The sequence below is a fragment of the Mustela erminea genome, chromosome 13 (genome assembly GCF_009829155.1).
Source record: "Mustela erminea isolate mMusErm1 chromosome 13, mMusErm1.Pri, whole genome shotgun sequence".
NCBI classification, from domain to species: domain Eukaryota; kingdom Metazoa; phylum Chordata; class Mammalia; order Carnivora; family Mustelidae; genus Mustela; species Mustela erminea.
Genome location: NC_045626.1, coordinates 29,924,599 through 29,951,026, shown reverse-complemented (window position 1 = coordinate 29,951,026; position 26,428 = coordinate 29,924,599). Strand labels below are relative to the sequence as shown.

The 26,428-nt window shown below is 41.2% G+C and overlaps 1 protein-coding gene across 1 annotated transcript in view; it reads right to left on the bottom strand.

The window, feature by feature from the left end:
• RIT2 (Ras like without CAAX 2) overlaps window positions 1-26,428 on the bottom strand; it is a 394,146-nt gene that overhangs the window by 249,652 nt on the left and 118,066 nt on the right. Inside the window, exon 3 of the mRNA XM_032311475.1 lies at window positions 3,266-3,339. Within this exon, the coding sequence (XP_032167366.1) occupies window positions 3,266-3,339 (74 nt within the window). The remainder of the gene's footprint in view (window positions 1-3,265; window positions 3,340-26,428) is intronic.

The window sequence follows — 26,428 nt, the reverse complement described above, 5'->3', positions numbered from 1 at the left end:
ATCCCTAAAAATAATTTAAACTCCCTAAAAGCTCTATTTGTCCATTTCTAGAAGCAGAGTACCTAATCAATTGTAGAGTACCTAATCAATCACAGTCTTAATGAGCATTTGGCAGGAACATTGAGCATTGAAAAGAAAATTTCTACACTGGAAGAATGGTTAAGGTAAAAGTCTTTTCCAACATGGCAGTTGGTGATAGCCAACAATTCTTCCATGGGATTATTGTAGCACTGCAAGGTTTTGTGCATAGCACAAATACTTCAGTAATTGGCCCTACTTCCAGTATTGCCTCCAAGAGGTAATTTCTTTGCATTCCATTTTATTCAAATTCTAAGTGGCAAAAATATCTTTTCTACTTCCTGGATTAGTTGTAAGGATAATAAGTTTCAAAAAATGTTGAACAGGAATAGTTACAGAAGAAAACAAAATGGTATTATTCAATGTGTTTCAGTGGTGTTCTCTATTGTCCCCTACTGTGACATAAGTCTTAATAACTCAACTATATAGATTATCTCTTGCATGTGACAGATTGTTTGGAAACCAACAAGTCACCATCTTTTGAGCCTGATGCATTCCTGACTATGTTTGGCTGCAACTGAAGCTAGCTCAGAAAAATAAGGGTATACACATGCAAGAGTTTTTCAAATTGTTTATTTACAAGTTTTTCATTGTTTCCAGAGCATAGGATCTCAGAGTTAGAAAGCACTTCAGTTTATGTGGGTTTCTTTCTCATCACTTACCACTTTATCTAAAAATAGGTAATATTGTCCATCTTTAGGCACACTGAACTAATGAATGCTCCTTTAATACACTGCATTGGCCAGCTATTGTCATGATAATGCTGCATGACAAAGCTACTCAAATTTAGGAGCCTGAAGCTAATAGTACTCATGGTTTTTCTACTTCACCAGTCTGTAAGGTGGTTAGAGCAGATGTACTTCAGGCAAGGAGTTCTCAGGACTTTGTTCTAGTCTTTGATTTGGGTTTAGGTCTGCAGCGTGTGTATCCCTCCTCCTGGGACCAAAGGTTACCTGCCTCATCTTTGTGCATAGCAGTGCCTCTTAAAAAACTTTGACTCAGAACTAGCAGGCTGAATCATCTGCCTACATTTTATTGACCTGAGCAGTGACATGGCCAAGCCTATACCAACGGGAAGGAGAAACATCCAGCTATCCATGATTACATTAAAACCCAGTGTGACCACGTAAGTGCTCATACATACTTGTAGACGTCATGATAGAAATACAAAGGATTTCACTTTCTACCAAAGCATAATTCTAGATGACTTTTTGGTTTTAGTATTTCAGTTGTTGCAAATATCTTCTTATATTGAGTGAAATTTAACTACTCAATCTTCTTCCAATTAGGTTTAAAAATTCCCCTGAAAAGAAGTATATTTTCCCTTGGATAACAGCTCTTTCAAGTAACTGAAATAATTTCTCCATTCTAAACAGCCCCAGTGGCTTCAGCCCTCCTCCACCACCATAAGCCCATTATCCAAATGTTCCTTGAAACAAATGAATTTACCAATAGATGGGTTTCAAATAACCTTAATATTTCATAGATATAGAAAGAAACCATGTATTTCCAGTGGCTTATATATATGTCAGTTAATGCAGTTTTTTAAAAAAATAGGTACATCAAATAGATGACATCATAAACATTTCAATATATACATTTTTTAAGTACAAATGGAAAACAATATAATGAAGATCTGTGCATCTATGACCTAGGTTTTCGACTGTTAACATTCTCCTGTATTGAATCAGAACTTTATGAAACATGAATCATCACGTATGTAGTTGAAGTTGACTTTGTATTTCTAACTTAAACATTTTCTAAAAAAAAAATTTTTACATCCCAAGCCACAAAGTAAAATTATATATAGCAAATAATCAATCTCCTATAGACCACATTTTTTTGTGATTAGATAAAAAAAAAATCAATAAAAAGGATAAGAACCTATGTGAAAACAATGCCAGCTCACATACTGACTGCAGCATTCTGTTTAAGTTAAATGTGTTCTCAAACCTGACAAAGGTGCATTAGAGTTTCCCATTATACAGCTTTTGGATTTATGCTCTTTAGATTTATATATTTTTCTTGAATTTTATAGACCAATATATATCTTTGATTTTTTTTCTATTGCAAACTGACATTTTTACACCTTAATAATGCTTTTTGCAATAAAATTTACTTTGCCTGATTTTAATACAGATATACCCACTTTACATTTGGCTATCTTTTTACTATTTTTTTTTCTAATCATTCTCTGATTTGTCAACTTTCTGTACTTTAGGTCTCTTCTAAACCAAAGAAGTATAGGTTAGTTTTGTTCTTCTATTCAATATAATGCCAACGATTTACATGACTATTTTGGGAAAAATACCATATCCATTTCCATTTATTTTGATTCCTGATAGGCTTATATTTATTATGTTTCTGATTTCTTTTTTCTTTTCAACTTCAAAATTATTATTTTTATATTTCCCTTTTCCCCTCTGCTAGTTTTTAAGTTATATTTCTAAGAACTTTTTTTTTTTTTTTTTAAGAACAGTTTTAGGTTTACAATAAAGAGGAGTTTTATGCCTGGCACTTTGATATGTTTATATTTCAATATGATTATATTTAAAGTATGAAATGAAATAAAATCCCCATTCTCTTCCCAAATATACCAAGGCTTTTAAAGGTTTTTACTCTGACTCCTTTTGTCCATTTTACTTATAAATGTCACATAGTATTTTAGTCCTATATTTTTATATACACCAACAATGCTTTCTTCCTCCTTGTTCTTATCTACACATTTGTAAGTTAATGTACTAGATAATACTACATCTTGGTTATGTTACCCATTTCACCTAACTATCTCTACCCTTGGTTCCATGAATATATATGTTAAGTAGACCTTCCTTTTTTATGTCGCTAAAGTTTTTAAATAAAAGCTATCACCAGATTAGGGTCCAAGACAAGTTTTGCACACATCTGAGGAAGAATAAACTATTCTGTTAATTTTATAATCTTAGATGACAATATTATATCTACACTTAAGTTTTTATATTTAAAAAAATTAAAGGAATGTTAAAATATTCTAGTTGGCAATAAGTTACATTTTCCTGCCAATTCTTTTCTTATTTAATTTCTCATCACTATTGCAAATTTCCTCTTGTCCTGTTTGAATTGTTAAACTCTTCTTTGTGGTTAATGTATTTGAGATTAAAGCCTAAATTGGCCTCAGAATCCGGAGAGATCTAAGAAAATTACCTACCTGACCAGCAGTGTCCAAAATGTCCAAATAAGCTGGCTCATCATCAATCCTAACCTGGGTCTTATAAGCATCTTCTGAAAAACACAAGACAGAGTTTACATTCAGATATATTCAACTGAAGAGGCATAATTCATTTTTAGATTTCATAACCAAGAATTTCTAAATAGGTTAAGTAAGAGAACGAGATATTCTAGTCGAGTACACCAAGTAAGAAGGTTATAACCAAGGGAAAGAACGGAGAGTGTTTCTGCTTAACGTCAAGTCAGGTTTATTTCTCCTTCATCAGGAGAATATTATGATTTGAGGTACAGTGGTCATATTCCCTACAGAACAAACCTTGAAACAAATTCATCAGTTCTTTTTTTCATCTTGCACTTCAAATTTGCATTTCAACATCATAGTCAATGAAAGACTGAAAGCTTTTACTCTAAGATCAGGGACAAGTAGGCCTGCTTTAACTTTTATTTAACACAGTACTAAAGCCCTATCCAGAACAACAAGGCAAGAAAAATAAATAAAAATCATCCAAATTGGAAGAGAAGAGATAACTAACAGGATCTTATAAATAGAAACCTCTAATGATTGCATGGGGTGGGAGTGCAGTGGGGGTGCTGTTAGAACTTCTAAAATATTCAGCAGTTACAGGATACAAAAATCAAACACACTGAAGTCAGGAGTCTTTCCATACACTGACGATAAGAAATTTATTTTTTTAAAGATTTTATTTGACAGAGAGAGAGATCACAAGTAGGCAGAGAGGCAGGCAGAGAGAGAGAAGGAAGCAGGCTCCCCTCTGAACAGAGAGCCCGATGCGGGGCTCGATCACAGGATCCTGAGATCATGACCTGAGCTGAAAGCAGAAGCTTAACCCACTGAGCCACCTAGGAGCCCGATGATAAACAATTTAAAATAAAAGAAAATGTTTTCACCTATAGGAGCATGAAAAGGAATCAAATACTTAGAAATAAACTTAACCAAGAAGGTTAAGAATTGCATACCAAAAACTATAAAGTTTTAATATGTTTTTGTACTTCTCAACCTGTACAAATTTATATATTCTGGATTCTAAACATTTACCAGGTAGGATTTATAAATATTTTTTCCTATTCTATAGGCTTTTTAACTTTAATGATGGCATTTGATGCATGAAAGTTAATTTTTATGTAGTATAGGTTTTTTTTGTTGTTCATGTTCTTAGTGTCCTAAGGATGTATTCTAAATTCAAGGTCATGAATATTTAATGCTCTGTTTTCTTTTAAAAGTTTTATAATTTTAGCCTTTGCCTTTAAGTCATTGATCCATTTTTAGTTTATTTTATTTAGCAGCTTTCTCTTTTTAAAATTGTTTTAATATAAGTTAAATTAGCCAACATAGCCATCATTAGTTTCAGATGTAGTGTTCAATGAGTCATCTGTTGTTTATTTTATTTATTTATTTTAAAGATTTCATTTATTTTTCAGAGAAAGAGATAGACAGCAAGCACACCAAGGGAACACAAGCAGGGGGAGTGACAGGCAAAGGGAGAAACGGGCTCCCCACTGAGCAAGGAGACCAATGTGGGACTCCATCCCAGGACCCTGGAATTATGACCTGAGCTGAAGGCAGACGCTTAACCGACTGAGCCACCCAAGTACCCCAGTTGCATATTTTTAAATATGTTGTTTGGTAAGGATATAAATTCATTCTTCTGCATATAATTCTCTTGTTATCCTTCATTTTTGTAAGGTTGGTACTGATGCCCCCAATATCTTATTTGATATTTCTTTCTTAGTCAGTCTAACTAAAGGTTTGTCAATTTTGTTCAACTTTTTGAAGTAACATAGTATCATTTTTCTCTTTTCCTGCTATTCTCTATTTACCTCTCTTCTAATCTTTAGTATTTCCTTCCTTCTATTTGCTTTGGGTTTAGTCCACCCTGCCCCCACTCCAGACTGCTGGGGGTTAAATCCTGGCTCTACCAATACCAGCTGTCTGATTTTAGGAGGAGAAAATCATTTGGTCTCTCTAAAATGCGTATTACTCATTTGAAAATTATGATAACATTTGTATGTAACTTATGTAGTCTTCAGAGGATTTAAGAAGACAATGCGTGAAATGTATCCAGCACAGTGCATTGTGTATAGAATATGATGCTGTATGTATGGTTTTTGTTTTTAAGAAATTTGGACTCTATCATAACATCATTATCAGATATGCATTTTGGAATTCTCAGTGGGCTGAAATGTGGCGAATAGATTTTAACATGGAAAACTAGAAAGATTACATTTATATCAGTAATCGAGGTCGGAAAAGATGGCGGTCTATATTATAACAATGGCACTAGGGTGGAAAAAGAGCTGTCAGATTTGCAAGGTATTTAGGAAGTTGAACCTGTAGCACTTAGTAATATATAGAGTACAAGGAAGAGAGGATGATGCAAGAATAGCTCTCCAATTTCTGGCACTTGAAGGTGGGCAGATAGCTAGGATGTTTACTCAGAGAGGGCAAAAAGGAGGACCACCACAAATGCAGCTTAGAAAGGACTTTGCCATGTCTGCATCATGGAAGTAGAAACAGTGAGTACCTTGGTCTGAAGCTCTGGGGAGAGATCTGAGAGTCTTATTTCATTATATCCAAGTTTTTGCTCATTTTTTCCAATCGTAAACCGAGCCTGAAATTCAAAGTCCTAGAATCTGGCTATAGCTTCTCTCTTATCTGCCATTTATATTTTAAGTAAAGAGCAAACTGAACTACTACTAAAAGCATTTAGAACAGTGTTGAATTTTGGCACCATTTCAATACTTATTCATACTGTTGTTTGTGAATCACAAATGAGTTATTTTCAGAAACTTTTGGTTTACGAACTAGTAATGGTCAACAAATGAGGTGCTTTTTAAATACACAGTATTGATCACCTCCCCTAAATTAGATTTTCACTAACTGCTAGAGATATGAAGATAGACACACACACACACACACACACACACACACACACACACACCCCATCATGGTCTCTACTCCCAAGAACTTAAAAAATCACAGTGGAAGACATACAAACATGCAGTGAGATGTTAAGAAGAACCCTCAACTCTATGGTCATATAATCTCTGACAAAGCAGGAAAAAATATACAGTGGAAAAAAGACAGTCTCTTCAATAAATCATGCTGGGAAAATTGGACAGCTATGTGTAGAAGAATGAAACTTGGCCATTCTATTACACCATACACAAAGATAAACTCAAAATGGATAAAAGACTGCAATGTGAGGCAGGAATCTATTAAAATCCTAGAGATCATAGGCAGTAACCTCTTCGACATTGGCCACAACAACTTCTTTCAAGATAGGTCTTCAAAGGCAAAGGAAACAAAAGCAAAAATGAACTTTTGGGACTTCATCAAGATCAAGAGCTTCTGTACAGCAAAGAAAACAGTCAACAAAACAAAGAGGCAACTCAGGGAATGGGAGAAGATATTCACAAATGACACTACAGACAAAGGGTTGACATCCAAGATCTATAAAGAACTCCTCAAACTCAACACACACAAAACAGATAATCATGCCAAAAAATGGGCATGAAGAAGACAGGAACAGACACTTCTCCAAAGAAGACATACAATGGCTAACAGACACATGAAAAAATGTTCCTCATCATTAGCCATCAGGGAGATTCAAATCAAAACCACATTGAGATACCACCTTACACCAGTTAGAATGGCCAAAATTAACATGACAGTAAACACAAGTGTTGGAGAGGATATAGAGAAAGGGGAACCCTCTAACACTGTTGATGGGAATGCAGGTTCGTGCAGCCACTTTGGAAAACAGTGTGGAGATTTCTTAAGAAATTAAAAATAGAGCTACCCTATGACCCTGCAATGCACTACTGGGTATTTACCCCAAAGATACAGATGCAGTAAAGAAGGGCCATCTGTACCCCAGTGTTCATAGCAGCAATGGCCACAGTCACCAAACTGTGAAAAGAACCAAGATGCCCTTCAACAAACGAATGGATAAAGAAGATATGGTCCATAAATATATACAATGGAGTATTATGCCTCCATCAGAAAGGATGAATACCCAACTTTTGCATCACCATGGATGGGAATGGAAGAGATTATGCTGAGTGAAATAAGTCAAGCAGAGAGAGTCAAATTCACTTAACTTGTGGAGCATAAGGAATAACACAGAAGACATTGGGAGATGGAGAGGAGAAGTCAGTGGGAGGAAATCGGAGGGGGAGACAAACCATGAGAGACTGTGGACTCAGAGACAAACTGAGGGTTTTGGAGGGGAGGGGGATGGGAGGTTGGGTGAGCCTGGTGGTGGGTATTATGGAGGGCATGTATTGTATGGAGCACTGGGTGTGGTGCATAAACAATGAATTTTGGAACACTGAAAAAAATTTGAATTTAAAAAAAGATTAAAAAAAAGAAGAAGAAGAAAAACAACTTATAGGGCATACAGCCTACCCTTTTCTAGCAAATTCATTCCTTACGACTATGCTCCAGAAATAAAATAGTGAGAAGTCTAACTAGCAGGATAGTCAATCTGCTGTGAGCAACTACTGGCCATCCTGTAACAGTGTTCACTATACACGCAATCACACAATCTATTTTTCATTCCACTGCTCTTTGTACTTTCACTGATCTTCCTCTTACACAAGAGATATCTGGTGGATTTTTTTTTTTTTAATGCATGGGGTTGTTTTTCCATTTCATAGGAAAATAAGAATAGTTACTGTGAAAAGGACGCTATGACTGGAGAATCACATGTGAGTCTTTCAGATTTCATGTTTGTTTATTTAACTCAAAGGCCCCAAAAGGAGCCTGCTGAGGCCAGGAGCATGCTGAGTAATCCAGAGGAGAACTGCTCTTTGTGATTATTTGGGCCCTAGATAAACCCAGCACATGAAACGTATATCAAATAAAAGCTTCTCCTGGGATTAGAAAACCCCTTCAAAGAGACTTGATGTGAATTGGCTGGAAATTAAGCCAGGCCTTCTATCAAGATTTCTTTCTCTCTTTTAAGAAGTGTCTATCACAGTACACATTCCAGTGTTGTGAATCTAGGTCACCTCCCTGGCCTCCATAGAAACTAATCCCTTTCATTTCCTTCCAATAAACAATCTTCCCTCCTGTTTCCATCCATCCACTCCCTTTGAGACCTCCCATGTAGAAATGCAGTGTCAAAAATACTCTTTTGAATACATATAAACACCTCCCTGAATTTCAATCATCCGCCTATAGATGCAACGCTGGAGTGAGCTCATTTATCTTCTAAAGCAAGAGGCCAATGTATACAAAGCCTTATCGGGCAAAAATAGTAGCAACTGCCTGCTATGTTGTCTGCACTGGAAAGCAAAATGGAGCTAGATTCTTAGAGGCATCTCTAAAATTCCACCTTAAAATGCTACTTTAAAAAATTCGTTTGACAACACTGGTGTTTGAGATCGTGGCTTCTTTTAGGTCTTCTTCACTTTCCTTCTCCAAAATTTTATAGGAGGAAATCACCAAAGACCTGTATTAAAGTTTCACATCCATCACTAAATGCTGGTGTTACAAGTGGCCAACCACTTAATCTTACTTGTAAGATGGAGTTAATAGAACATGCTAGTCACTGTATAGGAGTACTAGAAAGATCAACTAAAGTGGACTATAAAATGGTGGAAGGAAGGATGGATAATTCAAACTCAAGGCATATTATGTAATAACTTTTAAAAAAATATTGCTTCAAGTTAACCATAAAATCATATTAAAGCTGAACCACTTCTACTTCGGCCATTTGTATTTACCCATGCAGGAATGTTTCTCCCCCTTGAGGACTTTTTAAAAAAATATCCTAGGGTGCTATGGTTTACTTGAAAACTTTAAATGTATTATAATACATTTAAATGGCACACTTCTGTGATTCTGAGGTAGTATATATCTCTAAAATATTAATCATCAACCCAATGCTTTAAATAATATAAAGGATCAAATTCAGATCATTTATAACTTTCTCAAAGAATTTCTTAAATCATCCTAATTGGCTGTTTATATGTGTATGAAGCAGAAATATCTTGGAACAAAGTACACTGCAAACTCTCTCTTGAACAGAAAGGGAATTCATGGCTGCATCAGTATTGATACAAATCTAATGTATCAATATGTGCTTAAGTATATAATCTGTGTTACACATGCTGATAGGCCCGGGATCTACCACGTTGACAAAGACAATTGATTTCTATCCATACAGTTTGAAATCTTGGGAGAATACATAAACAGGCAATTGCACTGTAATGAGTGTTAACAGAAGTGTTTGAAATGTGCTTATTTAGAAAGACAGAAGACACCCAGGTGAAGTTGAGCTAAGGTCAGTCCTCAAAAGAAGCAGATAGAAAACAGGGTTTGCAATGGGGAGACCTGGTAAGAGGCCAAGACAGGCAGGGAATTGCATGGACTATAACACAACGCCTCCTCTTGGAAGTAAACATCCAGTGAAATCTATTAAAGGTGTATATGCCTGCTGGATTTGAAAAAGGTTCTGGAAACTGGCTGAGTTTTTGGCTTCAGAAAGGCCTCAAAATGAATGAGAACATATTTTCCTACCATGGCAATAAGAGCTGAAGATAGAGGTGTCATTAGAAACTCAGTCCTGGAAATTCATGGGAATTATAAGGCAGAATTTAGAATTTTTTTTTTCTCATGCTATAAAATTAAGGACTGAGCCAAGGACAACTGTGAGGGATAAGGGCTCTGTGAGGATACTGGAGTTACACAGCAATTGAAATCTTTCCTACAGACATAGAAGCAGATTCTAGTGGGGTAGTTCATACCAATCAGCATTTTCCTGCTGCTCCCAGGGAAATGTCCAATATCACTGCTCTGGGGAGTTTAACTCCAAGGGAGACAACCACATGCATTCTATAGGGTCCTCATGTAGATTTTCTACATCAGACCTTTTGAGGTGGTGCAAGCTGGAGCATTTCCTTTGGAATCAGAGGATACCTGGAGATTTGCACCTGCAGAGGGCCACTACTGAGAGAGGCCATTCCAAACAACAACTTCTCATAGCAAGGATAAGCCAACAGAGAAGTCTTTGAAAAAAGGTAATAGTCCTCTTGAGTGAATAGACCTGTGGCCCGGCAAGAGACTGCTGAGACAGCAGCAAGATCCATGTTCATTCCCAAAACTGTCATCTACAGAAAATATTTCAGGACGTCCACATCCTTTCAATGTTAGAGCCTTCTAAATCTTTCCTTTTAGCCAGAAAGAGAGGTTCATGGGAAACCGGATTCTTTGGCTGTCTTCTGTTAAATAGAAATGAGAGGTAAAAGGATTCAGCCACACCCACATTGAGCATTTCAAGTGCTTCGTATCTACCTCACTTCTCCTTTTGGAGTGAGAGAAAGAAAAGAGTAGATGTTCTGTTCTCCCCAGCTCCTTTAGCAAGAAATGACATCTCATTTCTACCTTTCTTGCCCCTATTTCCCATCAACATGATGGATGGCTACATGATCCTAAGGCCACGATCTGTGTAATGGTGGCCTCCCAGACTTTAAAATAGAATGCATTTATATATAAACTATCTCTTCACAGAAATAACTAGTTTTTATGGTTAGAACAACTGTGGGAGTGCCACAATTGATGGATACCTCCAGAAGGGTTCCATGAACTTTTGGTTTCCACAGATACAATATGAGAATATCTGGTGGCAGAGGTTTGGTTTATACCAAGACCCTGGTTTCTGGGAAGGGGAAATAGATATACTTTTCCCTATGCTTCCTGCTACATACAACATAAAATCATGAAAATTTTTTCTAGAACAAGCTTAAGACAACTCTGAAAGTTGAAGAGGAAAAGGCAGCCTGGCTAAAAACCTCAGGATCTAAGGAATAACCCAGTGGTGAGTTCTCTGGGTTTTCTTTTTGCCTCACAGACTTGAACCTGAAAAAGCTGGAAGTCTGGAAACACCAATGGGTACAGACAAAACAAGAAAGCCCAGAGAAATGAAGCAGAGTCTAGAAAGATGGAACACATTTAGACTATAACCCATTTAACAGTGAACCAATTTAGAACTGTTCGACAAATTACTTAGCTGTAAATAGAACAAAACATGTGCAGACCTTATATGCTAAAAGCCATGTAACACTGATGAAAGAAAATTTAGACAATCTAAATACAGAGGCATACCATTTTCATGCTTAGAAGACTCAACAAGTAAATATGTGGATTCTCCACAAGTTGTATAAAAATTTAACGCAATTTTCTATCAAAATCTTGAAAAACTTATGTGTATGTATGGATATGAGCACCATTTTTAAGTCTTGTATGAAAAGAAAAAGGAACTAGAGAAGCTAAAATATTTTGAAAAGTAGCAGGAATCAGTTTTCCTGAATTCACAACTTACTATGTAGCTATAGTAATCAAGACTACACAGTATTGACACATAGCTCAATAAAATAGAACGGAGAATTTAGAAATAAGCCCTCAAAAATGTAACTACATTTTGACAAAAGTGCAAAAGTAATTTAGAGAAGGGAAGAGACTTTTCAACAAATGGTGTAGGAAAAATTAAATATCCATGGGCAAAAACAAGTAAACCTCTAGCTAAGTAGCACACTTTATACACCAATTAATCTAAAAATGGATCATAAGCCTCAACAAAAAACTACCAAACTTTTAGAAGAACCTAGGAAAAATCTTCATGATCCAGTACTATGCAAAATTTTAGACTTCACATAAAAGTTCTGTAAAAGGAAAAGTTTATAAATTGGACTTAAAAATTTTAAGACAGCTTTGCACTATAAAAAACCCTATTAAGATTTTTTAAAAAATACTAGAATGGGAGAAAATATTTGCAAACCAAACATCTGATGAAGGACTACTATTTAGCAGGTATAAAGAACTCTCAAATCTCAAGAACAATCTATTTAGAGAGAGAATAAAAGACATGAAGAGACATTCCATAAAATAGGATATATACATGGTAAATAAGCACATAAAACACGTTCATGATCCCAGAGTCAGATAGAGCCTGGCTTTGGGCTCTCTGCTCAGCAGGGTGTCTCCTTTCCCTCTCCCTACCCACTACCCATCCCCCACCTATCCTCCACCCCTCACTCGTGCTCTTGGTCTCTCAAATAAAATCTTAAATAAAATCACAATGAGCTATTACTACATACCAATCAGAATGGCTTATAAAAAAGTGACAACACTTAAGGCTGGTACGGATACGGAAACATGAGATTACTAATAAATTTTTGGAGGGTTTCCTGGGTGGCTCAGTCAGTTAAGTGAAAGACCTGGACAAACCTCACCCCACCCGAAACTTGTTCACGCCCGAAAGTGTTATCAACCAGCTACTTCTGCTTCTGTAAAAGTGCTTGCTCAACGCGCCGGCTAACTAGCTACTTTCGCTTCTGTTCGAATGCTTGCTGCGCGCCCGGGATCCTAACACCAATCAACCAACACCAGGTATGATTTTTTAACTTGTTTGTACCCCACCCAAAAACTTGTTTGTACCTGCTTATAAAAACCCTGCACTTACTCTGCTTGGGACCTCTCAGCGTCACCGGCAACGAGCGTGCGGAGGTCGGGGTTCGAACTCGCAATAAACGACCCTTGCTGTTTGGCTTTGACTTGCGTCTCTGGTGGTCTTTTAAGGTGGGCATACAACGCATCCAGCATTACATTCGGGGGCTCTCCCGGGATAACCCCCTTCAGGACCACCAGACAACCGGTCAACAGGTTGTCGGGAGCCGATCGGTAAGAGAGCCGGCTTTGTCTCTACGTTTTGTCTTTCGTGAGTCTTGTTCCTGTGTTCTGTTTTTGCATTGTGTCTTCCCTGCATTTTGTATCTGGGTTCGAGTCCCAGACTGAGGACTGGCAAATACGCCCTGGCGGACGCGCTATAGGGCTGCCAGTGGGCCAACAGAGACGTCCCTTGTTGCCCATCAGGGGTCTCTCAGGGATCGTGGGTTAGAGTGCCTCGCCAGGGAGACCATCAGAGGTGTGAACTATGATAAATGCTATCGTGTCTATAGATGTCCAACCCGTTTGATTCTGAAGAGTGCTAGACTGTGTGAATGTGTCTGTACGGCTCCACTGCTTCGGCTACGGAGTCTGAGTGGGCTGCACCCTGTGTCTCGCGGAGCGTCATATGGCATAACTTAGGTCATCTACTCCACGGAGTAGCCTGGTTCGGGGATTATACGGATAGACCTTAGCTAAGACGCTCCTAAGTTCCCGCAAGGGATGCAAGCAGGACAGCACCTGAAAGGTCCCCCTCCCCTTGTCCGCAACTATATGTATGACAAAGGAAAAACTATCACAAGAATATATTTTAAGGTTGCAACACTGGGTTTCCTAACGCTCAAACCTTGCTACTGCCCCACTGAGATATAAGAAACTTCTTCCAAACCTTCTGTGTTTCCCAACCTGTTTCACTTTCAGATTCACCCTGGCAGGCGGAGGAAGAGAATCTCTACTCCCATCATCAGCGGATGAAACGCACCTAGCTCCAACTTTTAGCTCTCCGAAGGTCACTATTTACCCCTTCGGACTGACCAACCGGGAGTACACATCCTCAGCTAGCCCCTCCGTATTCCTAACTTGTTCCTTCATCTCCCCTCCCTTGCACCGGTGCCCCTGTCGCTCCCTGCCTATTCTAGGCGCTTTCCTCTTCATCTTAACCATATTCTTAATCTGGGAACTGCCTGACCAGATGGGGCAGACCCAGAGCACTCCTCTCTCTCTCCTCCTGGCTAATTTCAAGGATGTTCGGGCGAGAGGCAATAACCTGAGCCTGGATATCCGGAGATCTAAACTCATCACTTTCTGCCACTCCGAATGGCCAACCTTTGGGGTGGAATGGCCCATAGAAGGCACCTTTTGCCTACCCATTATCCTTAAGATCAAGGCCCAGATTCTCTTGCCTGGAAAGGAGGGGCATCCAGACCAAGCCCCCTACATATTGGTCTGGCAAGATTTAGTAGAAAATCCCCCTCCCTGGCTAGCCCCCTTCCTATCCGCAGGAAACTGCAAGGTCCTTGTAGCCCGACCTACAGAACCTCCTAAACCTCGAAACCCATCTGCGCCCCCTCTGCCTGTCCTCCCTGATAGCCAAGATTTACTCAGTTTCGATCCACCCCCTTACCAACCCTTTCCCGCGAGAGCTCAGGTGATAGCGGAGGATCGGGAGGCAATGGCCTCCCCAGCTCCACCTCAAGCGGGAACGGAGGGTCAAGAGGCAATAACCGCCCCAATCCACCCCGAGGAGGGACCGATGGGCCTGCCGGGCATACTAAAGGGTGCTCTCAAAGAGAAAACCCTCCCCCCCGCCAGACTCAACTGTGGCTTTACCCCTTCGGGGGATTGGGCCCCCTGATGACACTGGTAACCCTAGTCTCCAGTATTGGCCTTTTTCAACCAGTGATCTATATAACTGGAAAAGTCAAAATGCGCGATTCTCGGATAATCCAAAGGATCTCATAGTTCTTTTAGATGGCATAATGTTCACCCACCAGCCCACCTGGGATGACTGCCAACAGCTCTTACGAATCCTGTTTACTACGGAGGAAAGGGAAAGGATCCAGGTGGAAGCAAGAAAGTTGGTCCCTGGGGATCATGGTCGACCAACAGCTAATCCGGACTTCATTAATGCAAGTTTCCCTCTGTCCAGGCCTGACTGGGACCATAACAAGGCAGAAGGTAGGGGATGACTACTCATTTATCGTCAGACTCTAATGGCAGGTCTCAGGGCTGCTGCTCGCAAGCCCACCAATTTGGCTAAGGTATATGCAGTAATGCAAGGTAAGACAGAGAGTCCAGCGGCATTTCTAGAAAGGTTGATGGAAGCCTTTAGACAGTATACCCCCATGGATCCCGAGGCCCCTGAGAATCAGGCAGCAGTAGTTTATGTCCTTTGTCAACCAGGCAGCCCCTGACATTAAAAAGAAGCTCCAGAAATTAGAGGATCTGGAAGGAAAACAGGTTCAGGACCTGCTCCGTATAGCACAGCGGGTCTACAATAGCCAGGATACCCCGGAAGATAAACAGCTAAAGGTGACCAAGGAAATGACCAAGGTCCTGGCCACCTTTGTCCAAAGGGAATCAGCCCCTCCAAGGGGAGCTCAGATGACCCGACAATCTAGACGTCCTCTAGATAAAGACCAATGCGCCTATTGCCTGGGAAAAAGGGCATTGGGCACGTGACTGCCTGAGGAAAGACCCCTCACGAGCTAGACCACAGCCATGGGAGCCAAGACCCACTCCCATCCTATCCACACAGGATTCGGACTAGGGGGGACCGGGTTCAGTTCCCCTCCCTGAGCCCAGGGTAACCCTATGAGTGGAGGGGAACCCCATACAGTTCTTGGTTGACACGGGATCTCAACACTCAGTGTTAACCAAACCGTATGGAAAGATTTCGGAGAGATCCTCCTGGGTCCAGGGAGCCACCAGAAGTAGAAGATACCCCTGGACCACCCAACGGACAGTTAACTTGGGTACAGGGGAGGTAACCCATTCCTTCTTGGTCATCCCTGACAGCCCCTGCCCCTTACTAGGATGAGACTTCCTCACTAAAATGGGAGCACACATTTACTTCCAACCCAAGTCGCTCGGCGGTCCCACAGTGACCGACTCACGGAACCTGCCATTAACAATACTCACAGTGCGTTTGGAAGATGAGCATCTGCTCCACCAAACTGCGCCCCCTCGAGAGCAGGATATCGAGTCCTGGCTACGCCGGTTCCCGGAAGCCTGGGCCAAAACAGGGGGCATAGGGCTGGCAAAACATTGACCGGCCCTCTTTATAGAGCTCAAACCTGGGGCCGACCCCGTCCGGGTCAAACAATACCCCCTATCTGCAGAAGCTAAGTCGGGTATCAGCCCCACATCCATCGCCTCCTGGACTCTGGGCTTGGAACACTCCCCTGCTGCCGGTACGTAAGTCCAACAGCAGGGATTACCGGCCAGTGCAAGACTTGAGGGAAGTTAACAAATGGGTTATGGATATACATCCCACTGTCCCCAACCCTTACACTCTCCTCAGTGCCCTGAGGCCAAACAAGAAGTGGTATACCGTTCTCGACCTGAAGGACGCTTTTTTCAGTATACCCTTAGCGCCCACAAGCCAGGAACTCTTCTCATTCGAATGGACAGACCCTGAGAGAGGCATAAATGGGCAGTTGGCATGGACGTGTCTTCTGCAGGGATTCAAGAACTCGCCCACCCTGTTTGATGAGGCCCTCCACGAGGATCTAAGTGAGTACAGAAATCAGAATCCCGATATAATGCTCTTGCAATATGTAGATGATCTTTTAATAGCTGCAGAGACTCAACAAGCCTGCCTCCGAGGAACCAAAAACCTCCTTCGAACCCTCGGTGACTTAGGATACTGAGCCTCAGCAAAGAAGGCCCAGATCTGTAAGCCTGAAGTAGTGTACGTAGGGTACTTGCTCAAAGGAGGACAAAGATGGCTCACTGATGCCCACAAGGACGCTGTGCTCCGCATCCCCCGACCTACCTCACCACGCCAGGTAAGAGAATTCCTGGGGAACGGCAGGATACTGCCGACTATGGATACCGGGCTTCGCCGAGATGGCCAAGCCTCTGTACGCAGCTTCCAGAAGCCAGCAGGATTTTGAATGGACGGAGGAGGCGCAACGAGCCTTCCAGCAGATAAAAAAGGCCCTCCTCTCTGCCCTGGCTCTGGGTCTACCAGACATTTCTAAACCGTTCCACCTGTTTGTGGATGAGCATAATGGGGTGGCTAAGGCAGTACTGAATCAAAGTCTAGGCCCCTGGCCTAGACCCTTAGCATACCTTTCAAAGAAATTAGACCCCGTGGGAGCCGGGTGGCCCCCTTGCCTGCGGATGATAACAGCCACCGTCCTAATGGTAAAGGACGCCGATAAGCTGTCCATGGGTCAGGAATTACATGTGACCACCTCGCATGCTATTGAAGGTGTCCTTAAACAACCTCCGGACCGATGGATGAGTAATGCAGGCTTGGTCCATTACCAAGGACTGCTACTAAACCCCTTAAGAATAACTTATACCCCCCCTTGGGCCCTAAATCCTGCATCCCTGTTACCTGACCCGGACTTGGATGCACCCCTCCATGACTGTGCCGACATATTGGCCCAGACTTATGGGCTACAAGAAGACCTACAGGACTACCCCCTGAGGATGCCGAAGTTGTCTGGGTCACCGATGGCAGCAGCTTCGTTCACCAAGGACAAAGGTACGCAGGGGCCGCGGTGACCTCTGAGACAGAGGTTATTTGGGCAGAGGCATTGCCTCCGGGCACCTAGCACAAAGAGCTGAGTTAATCGCCCTGACCCAGGCCCTAAAGTTGGGGCAAGGCCTCTGGATGACTGTGTACACGGACAGTCTATATGCCTTTGCCACAGCCCACATCCATGGAGCGATTTACAGAGAAAGGGGGTTACTCACTGCTGAGGGGAAAGACATTAAAAACAGGGATGAAATTTTGGCCCTACTAACGGCCATCTGGGCCCCTAAGAAACTGGCCATAGTACACTGTCCCGGCCACCAGAAACCAAACGATCTGGTTTCCTGGGGAAACAACCTGGCTGACCAGACTGCTCGCCAGATAGCCCACAGACCATTCCAGTGTTCCCTATACAGCTGCCTGACCCAGGGCCCCAAGAACTGCCACCTCACCCCAAGTACTCTGGAGAGGACATCGCCTGGATGAGCTCAGATCAAGGATGGTTGGTGGTGGGATGCCAAGGATTACATCATCCTCCCCGAGGCCTTGGGGCAGACAGTCTTGGAGCAAATTCATCGCACGACCCACTTGGGTTCTAAAAGACTTCAGGATCTTATAAGGCAATCCAAGCTACTCATCAAAGATATCACCAGGAAGACAGAGAAGATTACCTCAAGCTGTACAGCCTGCTGTTTCCAGAACGCTCACCCACATCCCACTGTGGCCGGATCCCGAGAAAGGGGGACCCTGCCGGGAGCCTACTGGGAAATAGACTTTACAGAGGTAAAGCCTGGAAAATATGGCTATAAATATTTACTGGTGTTCATAGATACCTTTTCAGGTTGGACTGAGGCTTTCCCAACCAAGCACGAAACAGCACAGGTTGTAACAAATTAACTACTCGAGGACATCCTGCCCAGGTATGGCTTTCCTGTTGTGATAGGATCAGATAATGGGCCAGCCTTCGTTTCTAAGGTAAGTCAGGGACTGGCTTCCATACTTGGGGTTAATTGGAAATTGCATTGTGCATATAGACCCCAGAGCTCAGGACAGGTAGAGAGGATGAATAGAACCTTAAAAGAGACCCTTGCTAAATTGACCATGGAGACTGGCACTAACTGGGTGGCTCTACTCCCCTACGCTCTGTATTGGGTACACAACACCCCATATAAGCTGGGGCTCATGCCCTATGAGATCATGTATGGCAGGCCTCCTCCTGTCCTTCCCAAACTCAAAACCGATCTCATAGAGTCGGACCAGGATAACTCCCTCTTGTTTTCCCTCCAAGCCCTGCAGCAGGTCCACAAAAGGATTTGGCCTAAACTGAAGGACTTGTATAAGACAGAGCCACCGCCTGCACCCCACCAACTTCGTCCGGGGGACTGGGTCCTCATCAAGCGACATCGGCCTGAGACCCTCAAGCCCAGGTGGAAAAGACCTTACCAGATCATCCTGGCCACCCCCACAGCCGTCAAAGTAGACAACATAGCCGCCTGGGTCCACCACGCTCACGTCAAACCAGTCGACCCCCTGTCGGATCTCGTCAGGGAGCCTGACGAGGACGTCACTTGGAAGTGGACTGCAGTAAGGACAATCCTCTAAAACTAACCCTGCACTGAAAACCTGATCCCCCGCTCCCCCAATAATTAATATGAAACTCTCTCTCTCTCTGTCCTGCTGCTTACATTCCTGCCATGGTGCGGGACCTCCAGTCCTCACATGCCACTTAACCTAACATGGATAGTCTACAATGTGGCTAACGGAGAGATTCTAAACTCTACCAGTAAAATTGCTCCCCGGGGGACATGGTTTCCCTCCCTAACCTTTGACTTAGCTAAACTCTTCCACCTAACCTGGGACGAAACCTTCATAAGCAAACATCGCTTTTATGTCTGTCCTGGCCATCCACCAAAGAGAGCATGGCAATGTGGGGGAGCCTCTAATTTTTATTGCTCGTCATGGAGCTGTGACTCCACAGGGCACACTTGGTGGACCCCACCATACAAACAAGACCTCATAACAGTCAAAAGGCTACCCACTACCAAGCGGTGCTCCAAAAATTTTCATAGAGGTATCTAAGGAATCTGTAATCCAGTAATCATTTCCTTCACTCTCCTAGGACAGAAAGACACCAGATGGAGCTCTGGAATGCTATTCTGGGGGCTAAGACTTTTTGAAAAGGCTAGATTGGGCCCCAAAGATCCCGGAGCTCTATTCAGAATTAAACTCTTCATTGCCCCCCTTGAGCCTCCGGTAGCCATAGGACCCAATCCAGTTCTCGCCTTGCCTCCCCAGAGACCAAGGCCAAGGCCAACACCATTTACCCACACTCACGGCCCAACCAACCCTCCCAAGACAGCGCCAACCTTCCACACCTCAAGCCCCGAAAAGCTGCCTATAGTAGTAATGGGCCCTAAGCCAAAAGACACCCCCACCCACCTAACCCAACTAGTTCAGTATGCCTTTCAAGTCCTAAACTATACTAATCCTAGCGCCACAGAGTCCTGCTGGTTGTGTTATGAAACATCACCCCCCTTTTATGAGGGCTTGGCCACTTCTGGAAGTTATAATAGTTCCAGTTCACCTTCTGGATGTCATTGGTTTAACTCCAACCATCGCCTAACTATAACGGCCATAAGCGGACAAGGGACTTGTATAGGACAGGTCCCACCGGAACATTCCGACATCTGCAACCAGACTATAGCCATAAATGACACAGAAAAATATCTAATACCACCCCAAAATACCTGGTGGGCCTGTGCCTCTGGACTTACCCCATGCATCCATCTGTCAGCACTGAACCGAACTAAAGACTATTGTGTTCTGGTGCATCTTGTACCTCGCCTAAGCTACCACCCCTATGAGGATGTGATTTCATACTGGGAGGGAGGACCACACAGGGTTAAGAGAGAACCCATAAGCTTGACTCTTGCACTCATCCTGGGGCTAGGAATAGGAACTGCCAGGGTCGCCATCGGAACCTCAGCCTTAATCTCACAACACCACCAATATCAGGGCCTGCGAGAAGCCATAGATGCAGATATACAGGAGCTGGAATTATCCATCTCAAAGTTGCAAGAGTCAATCAGCTCATTAGCTGAAGTAGTCCTACAAAACAGACGGGGGTTAGATCTCCTATTCCTCCAACAGGGGGGCCTCTGTGCTGCCCTTAAGGAGGAATGTTGTTTCTATGTTGATCACTCAGGAGTAGTCAAAGATTCTATGGCTAAGGTGAGAGAAGGGTTGGCAAAGCGGAAAAAGGAGCGAGAGGCAACACAGGGCTTATTCCAATCCTGGTTTGCCTCGTCCCCTTGGCTAATGACCTTAATCTCTTCCTTGCTGGGACCCATCTGTATCTTGCTCCTCCTTTTAGCTTTTGGACCATGCATTTTAAACCGCCTGGTAACTTTTGTCAATCAACACTTCCAGACAGTGCAAACTCTGGTCTTAAGACAGCAGTACCAGCCCCTAGACTTACACGACAACGACTGCACTCATGACCACGGAGGATCCAAGACTGGCTCCTTAGGTACTTGAGAGAGGGAGAAATGAAAGGCCTGGACAAACCTCACCCCACCCGAAACTTGTTCACGCCGGAAAGTGTTATTAACCAGCTACTTCTGCTTCTGTAAAAGTGCTTGCTCAATGCGCGGGCTAACTAGCTACTTTCGCTTCTGTTCGAATGGTTGCTGCGCGCCCGGGCTCCCAACACCAATCAACCAACACCAGGTATGATTTTTTAACTTGTTTGTACCCCACCCAAAAACTTGTTTGTACCTGCTTATAAAAACCCTGCACTTACTCTGCTTGGGACCTCTCAGCATCACCAGCAATGAGTGCGCGGAGGTTTGGGTTCGAACTCACAATAAACGACCCTTGTTGTTTGGCTTTGACTTGCATCTCTGGTGGTCTTTTAAGGTGGGTGTACAATGCATCCGGCATTACATAAGCATTTGCCTTCAGTTCAGGTCATGATCTCGGGGTCGTGGGATCGAGCCCTATATCAGGCTCCCTGCTCAGTGGTGAGGGGTAGAGGGGGCTGTTTCTCCTTCTCCTCCATGCTCATGCTCTCTTACTATCTCTTTCTCTCTCTCAAATAAATAAAATCTAAAATAAACAAACAAACAAAAAAACTTTTGCAGTGTATATTTAAAAAAATATATTCCACATGTTGGGGCACTTGGGTGACTCAGTTGGTTAAGTGTTTGACTCTTGGTTTTAGCTCAGTCCTGCTCTCATGGGTCATGAGATCAAGCCCGCTTGGGATTCCTGTTCACCAACTATTCTCTCCTTCTGTCCCTCCCTCAACATTTGCACACGTATGCATACTCTCAAAAATAAATAAAATATTTTACCTATATTCCACATCTATTTATATTCCACTTGGAATATGTAAAGCAGTTGCATTCTTGGACATTTATTACAGAGAAATGAAGACTTAGGTTCTCATAAAGACACACTAATTTTTTTTTTGCCCAAGTTGTTTGTAGTAGCTTTATTCCTAATAGCTAAAAATAGGAATAGGTCAAATATCCTTCAGCATGTGAATAATTATACAATCTGTGGTATACCCATATCATGGAATACTATTCAACAATTTAAAAAAAGAATGGAATGTTGATACATGCAACAGCCTTGATGAATCTCCACAGAATTATGCTAATTAAAACCAGCCCATTCCAAAAGGTTACATATTCTATGATTCTATTTATATAATATTCATGAAATGACACAGTTATAGATATGAATGACAGATTAGTGGTTGCCAGACATTATGGAGGAAGTGGGTGTTGTTTTCAAAATCTACATAAAGGATCCTTGAGGTCGTGAAATTGTTCTGTATCCTGACTGTGATTTTGGACTAAGTTTCAGAAATACTACCATTGAGGGGAACTGGATAAGGGGACATTGAATCCTCTGTATCTTACAGTGCCATATAAATTTATAATCATCTCAAAATAAGATAGATATATCAATATCTGCTTATGTATAAAAAATTCCAAACTCTCAAAAACATTTTAGCAAGATAGGCATAGAAGTAGCTTGCTTTATCTCTAGTACTGAGTAGCTAAACAAAACTTAAAGCAAACATTATGATTAATAGATAAATACTAAAACCATTCACTCAGGATGAATACAAGATAAGAATTTTCATTATAAATACTTTATGTTGGTAGTCCCACCTGTTCAGTTAGACAAAAATGTGACCAGTGTAAACAAATTTAGAAAGGGAAAATGTTGGGGCACCTGGGTGACTCAGTTGGTTAAGCTTCTGCCTTCGGCTCAGGTCATGATCTCAGGGTTTTGGGATTGAGCCCCACATCAGGATGTCTGCTCAGCAGGGCATCCTGTTTCCCCCTCTCTCTCTGCCTGCCTCTCTGCCTACTTGCAATCTCTCTCTCTGTCAAATAAATAAATAAAATTAAAAAAAAATAAAAGAAAGGGAAAATGTCACCATACATAGAAAATATCTTTTAGGCTTTTGGGCATATAGAACTTTTCAAAGATTCTATAGATAAATTCACAGATTGAATAAATCAACTTAGTAACTTATTAGTAATCAGTTTTCTGGGAACAAAGTCAATAGAAGAAAAAATCAACATGCAACAGAGTAAGTGAAATTATGGTATTAACATAACATCAAAAATATCAAATCTTGAATAAATCTCGCAAAAGTTTTGCAAGTCTTCTTAGGAAGCTGTAAGATATTATGAGAAAAATTAAAGATGAAAAATAACTAGAAGTATATGCATGTTTATAAATTGGTAGATTAAATATTTTAATGAAGTCAATTTTCCCCTAATTGATCTATAAACACACATCAGAGTTGGATGGTAGGGGCACGTGGATAGATTCACCAACTAATTCTAAATTAATATGGAAATGCAAATGGCCAAAAATAGTTGAGACAATCTCAAAAAAGAACATAAGCTCTACCATATCTCAAGACTTACTGTTAATCTACAGCGATTAAAACAAGGTGATATTAGCATACAGAAAAATCAACTGACAGAATGAGAGCCCACATACTAACGAACACTTCTTTTTTTTTTTTTTTTTTTACAGGACAGAATTGGCATTTCAAAGCAGTGGGAAAAAGGAAGTATTTTCAATAAATAGCATCATCAAACAGGTATATATATTGAATAATGGAGGCTGACTGCTATCTCACAATATACATAGAAATCAATTGCAGTTGGTTTGTATGTAAATATGCAAAACAAAACCTCTCAGATACTATAGGATAATACCTTCATCATTTGGAGTGGCAAGAGTTTTTTTGTTTTTTTTTTTAAGATTTTATATATTTGAGAAAGAGGAAATAGGGAGGGACGGGGAGAGAGCAGGAGCAGTGGGAAGAGGCTGGGGGAGAGCAAGACGTAAGCTCCCTGTGAAGCACATAGCCCCATGTGGGGCTCTATCCCAGCAACCTGGGATCATGATCTGAGCCAACATCAGACACCCAACCGACTGAGCCACCCAGACACCCCTGGGAAGACTTCTTAAAAACTAATATAAATACTAACTATAAATTGAAAGGCTGACAAATTAGAATACATTTATTAAAATTGTGAGTACATTAAAACAACAGATTGGTTTATCAAAGGCACTATTAAGAGAAGGAAAATATAAGCCGTGCTATGGAATAAAGTGTATGTATCAACAAAAGACTCATACTCAGAATGTTTGAAGAATTTCTACAAATCCTTCAAAGAGGCAATCTCCAAAGATAAGTGGGCAAGACACTGGGGTTTTTAAGTAATCATATTTATTTTATCATTAAGCACTGAAATTGTGCTTAATATATATTTTCATTATGTCATTTAAATCTTGTAATAACCATATGAAGAACTATTCTCACCTCCAATTACAGAAATAAAGTAAAAGTTCATAGACGTTATGTCATTTGCCCATCATCACACAACTTGTAAAAAGCATGCTATTGCAGAGAAATTTTCACTTATTCATTTATGAATACTACTACTAGGAATACAAAGATCAGTAACACATGGCCCTTGTCCTTAAAGGAGGACACAGTGGAGTCCATTTGGGTTGGAAGTTGGTGAATAGGCAAAGACTTCATAGGAGAGCTGACCTTGGGCTATCTTAGAAGTAACCTCACTGATAAGGGTAAGGGGAAAAAAAAAAACAAAAACAAAAACCAAGAGTATCCTAGATAAAGGGCAAAGTATCAAAAAGAGTATGAAGTCTCTTCCTCTTCCTTCCCTTCCTTGGGGGTTAGGAGGCATTGATGGGGACACCAGGGGTTGAGGAGATAAGAGGATGAAAAAATACAGAATGCTTTACAAATGTTCTCAAACTTTCCAATTCAAAATTCTTAAGTCCAACTACAAATTTTAAAACTGTTCCAATCTAACTAGAGGGTATTATACTAAATGAATTAAGTCAATCAGAGAAAGACAATTATGTGATCTCTCTGATACGAGGAATTTGAGAGGCAGGGTGGAGCATTGTAGGGGGTAGGGAGGGAAAAAATGAAACAGGATCGGACCAGGGAGGGAGACAAACTATAAGAGACCCTTAATCTCTGGGGGAAAAAATTGAGGGTTGCTGGGGGGGTGGTAAGGAGGGGGAGGGATAGGATGGCTGGGTGATGGACATTGGGGAGGGTATGTGCTATGCTGAGTGCTGGGAATTGTGTAAGACTGATGAGTCACACACCTGTACCCCTGAAGCAAGTAATATATTATATGTTAATTTAAAAAAAAAAAGATTCCTTACTATGTGGCTTATAATGCCCATCTCCATCTAAAAATCTGCATAGCCATTTGGTACTAGCAGAACAAAATACAGCATGGCCTAGGAAACTTACTAATCAAAGTTAATTTATTATCTATTTTATTTTATTTTATTTTTTTAAAGATTTTATTTATTTATTTGACAGACAGAGATCACAAGTAGGCAGATAGGCAGTCAGAGAGAGGAGGAAGCTGGCTCCCTGCTGAGCAGAGAATCTGATGTGGGGCTCAATCCCAGGACCCTGGGATGATCACCTGAGCCGAAGGCAGAGGCTTTAACCCACTGAGCCACCCAGGCGCCCCTATTATCTATTTTAAAGTTAATTTTCAAGTCCAAGTCCTGCAAGTTCATCTCCTTTTTTTCAAAAATTGCTTCTTGAGCATGTATTATGTGCCAGGCACTGACTGGATTCAGCTGATAAAAAGCAGTTATAGTTCCTGTCCTTCGATGTAGAGAAGGGGGGAAATAAGTAAAATGACACCAAATGTATAATTATTTATTGTGAAGAATATGATGGAGGAAATTATTAGGACAAAAATATATAATAGTGGAACAATTTACCTAGACACTATGAAAAATGGAGAATTCTCCAATAAATGTCTCAGGACCTTTAACCTGAGAAAAAGCATAAGACAGAATCAGCCACATGATTTTCCAGACAGAGTGAGAACATATTTGACATCCTGGTTTGGGAAAGAATGTTTCGTATCTGAAGAAGAAAAAGGCCAGGAACTCTGAAAATTAATGGGAACAGACTGCCAACAGAACAGGGTAAGTTTTTAGTAGGCAGAGATTAGATCATAGAGGGTATATACCAGTTAGGTCAAAAAGTACCAAACACCCACTTCAAAATGTGAATGCATTGACTCCTATAATGTAAAAACTTTGGGAAATAGCTCCCTTTAGATAAGGAGGACTGGTTGAAAGTTTCCCAGTATCTAATTTCTCTTTCTTCGTTTGGTTCTATGTCCACATATGGGCCCTTTCTCCTAGGTTTGTGGGACACAAGTATATCCTTTCCCACTAATAAAAATCCCAGAATGGAAAAAAAAAAAAAAGTAAATAAAGCTGTTCCAATTCTAGTAAATGTAAAAGTGAGCACTTTTCAGATGGCTGATAATTTAAAGCGTACAGCCTTATTAATCATCAGTAAAAAAACAGGTGAATAGTATAGGATGCAAGTGTTTGCACAACAGAATAGC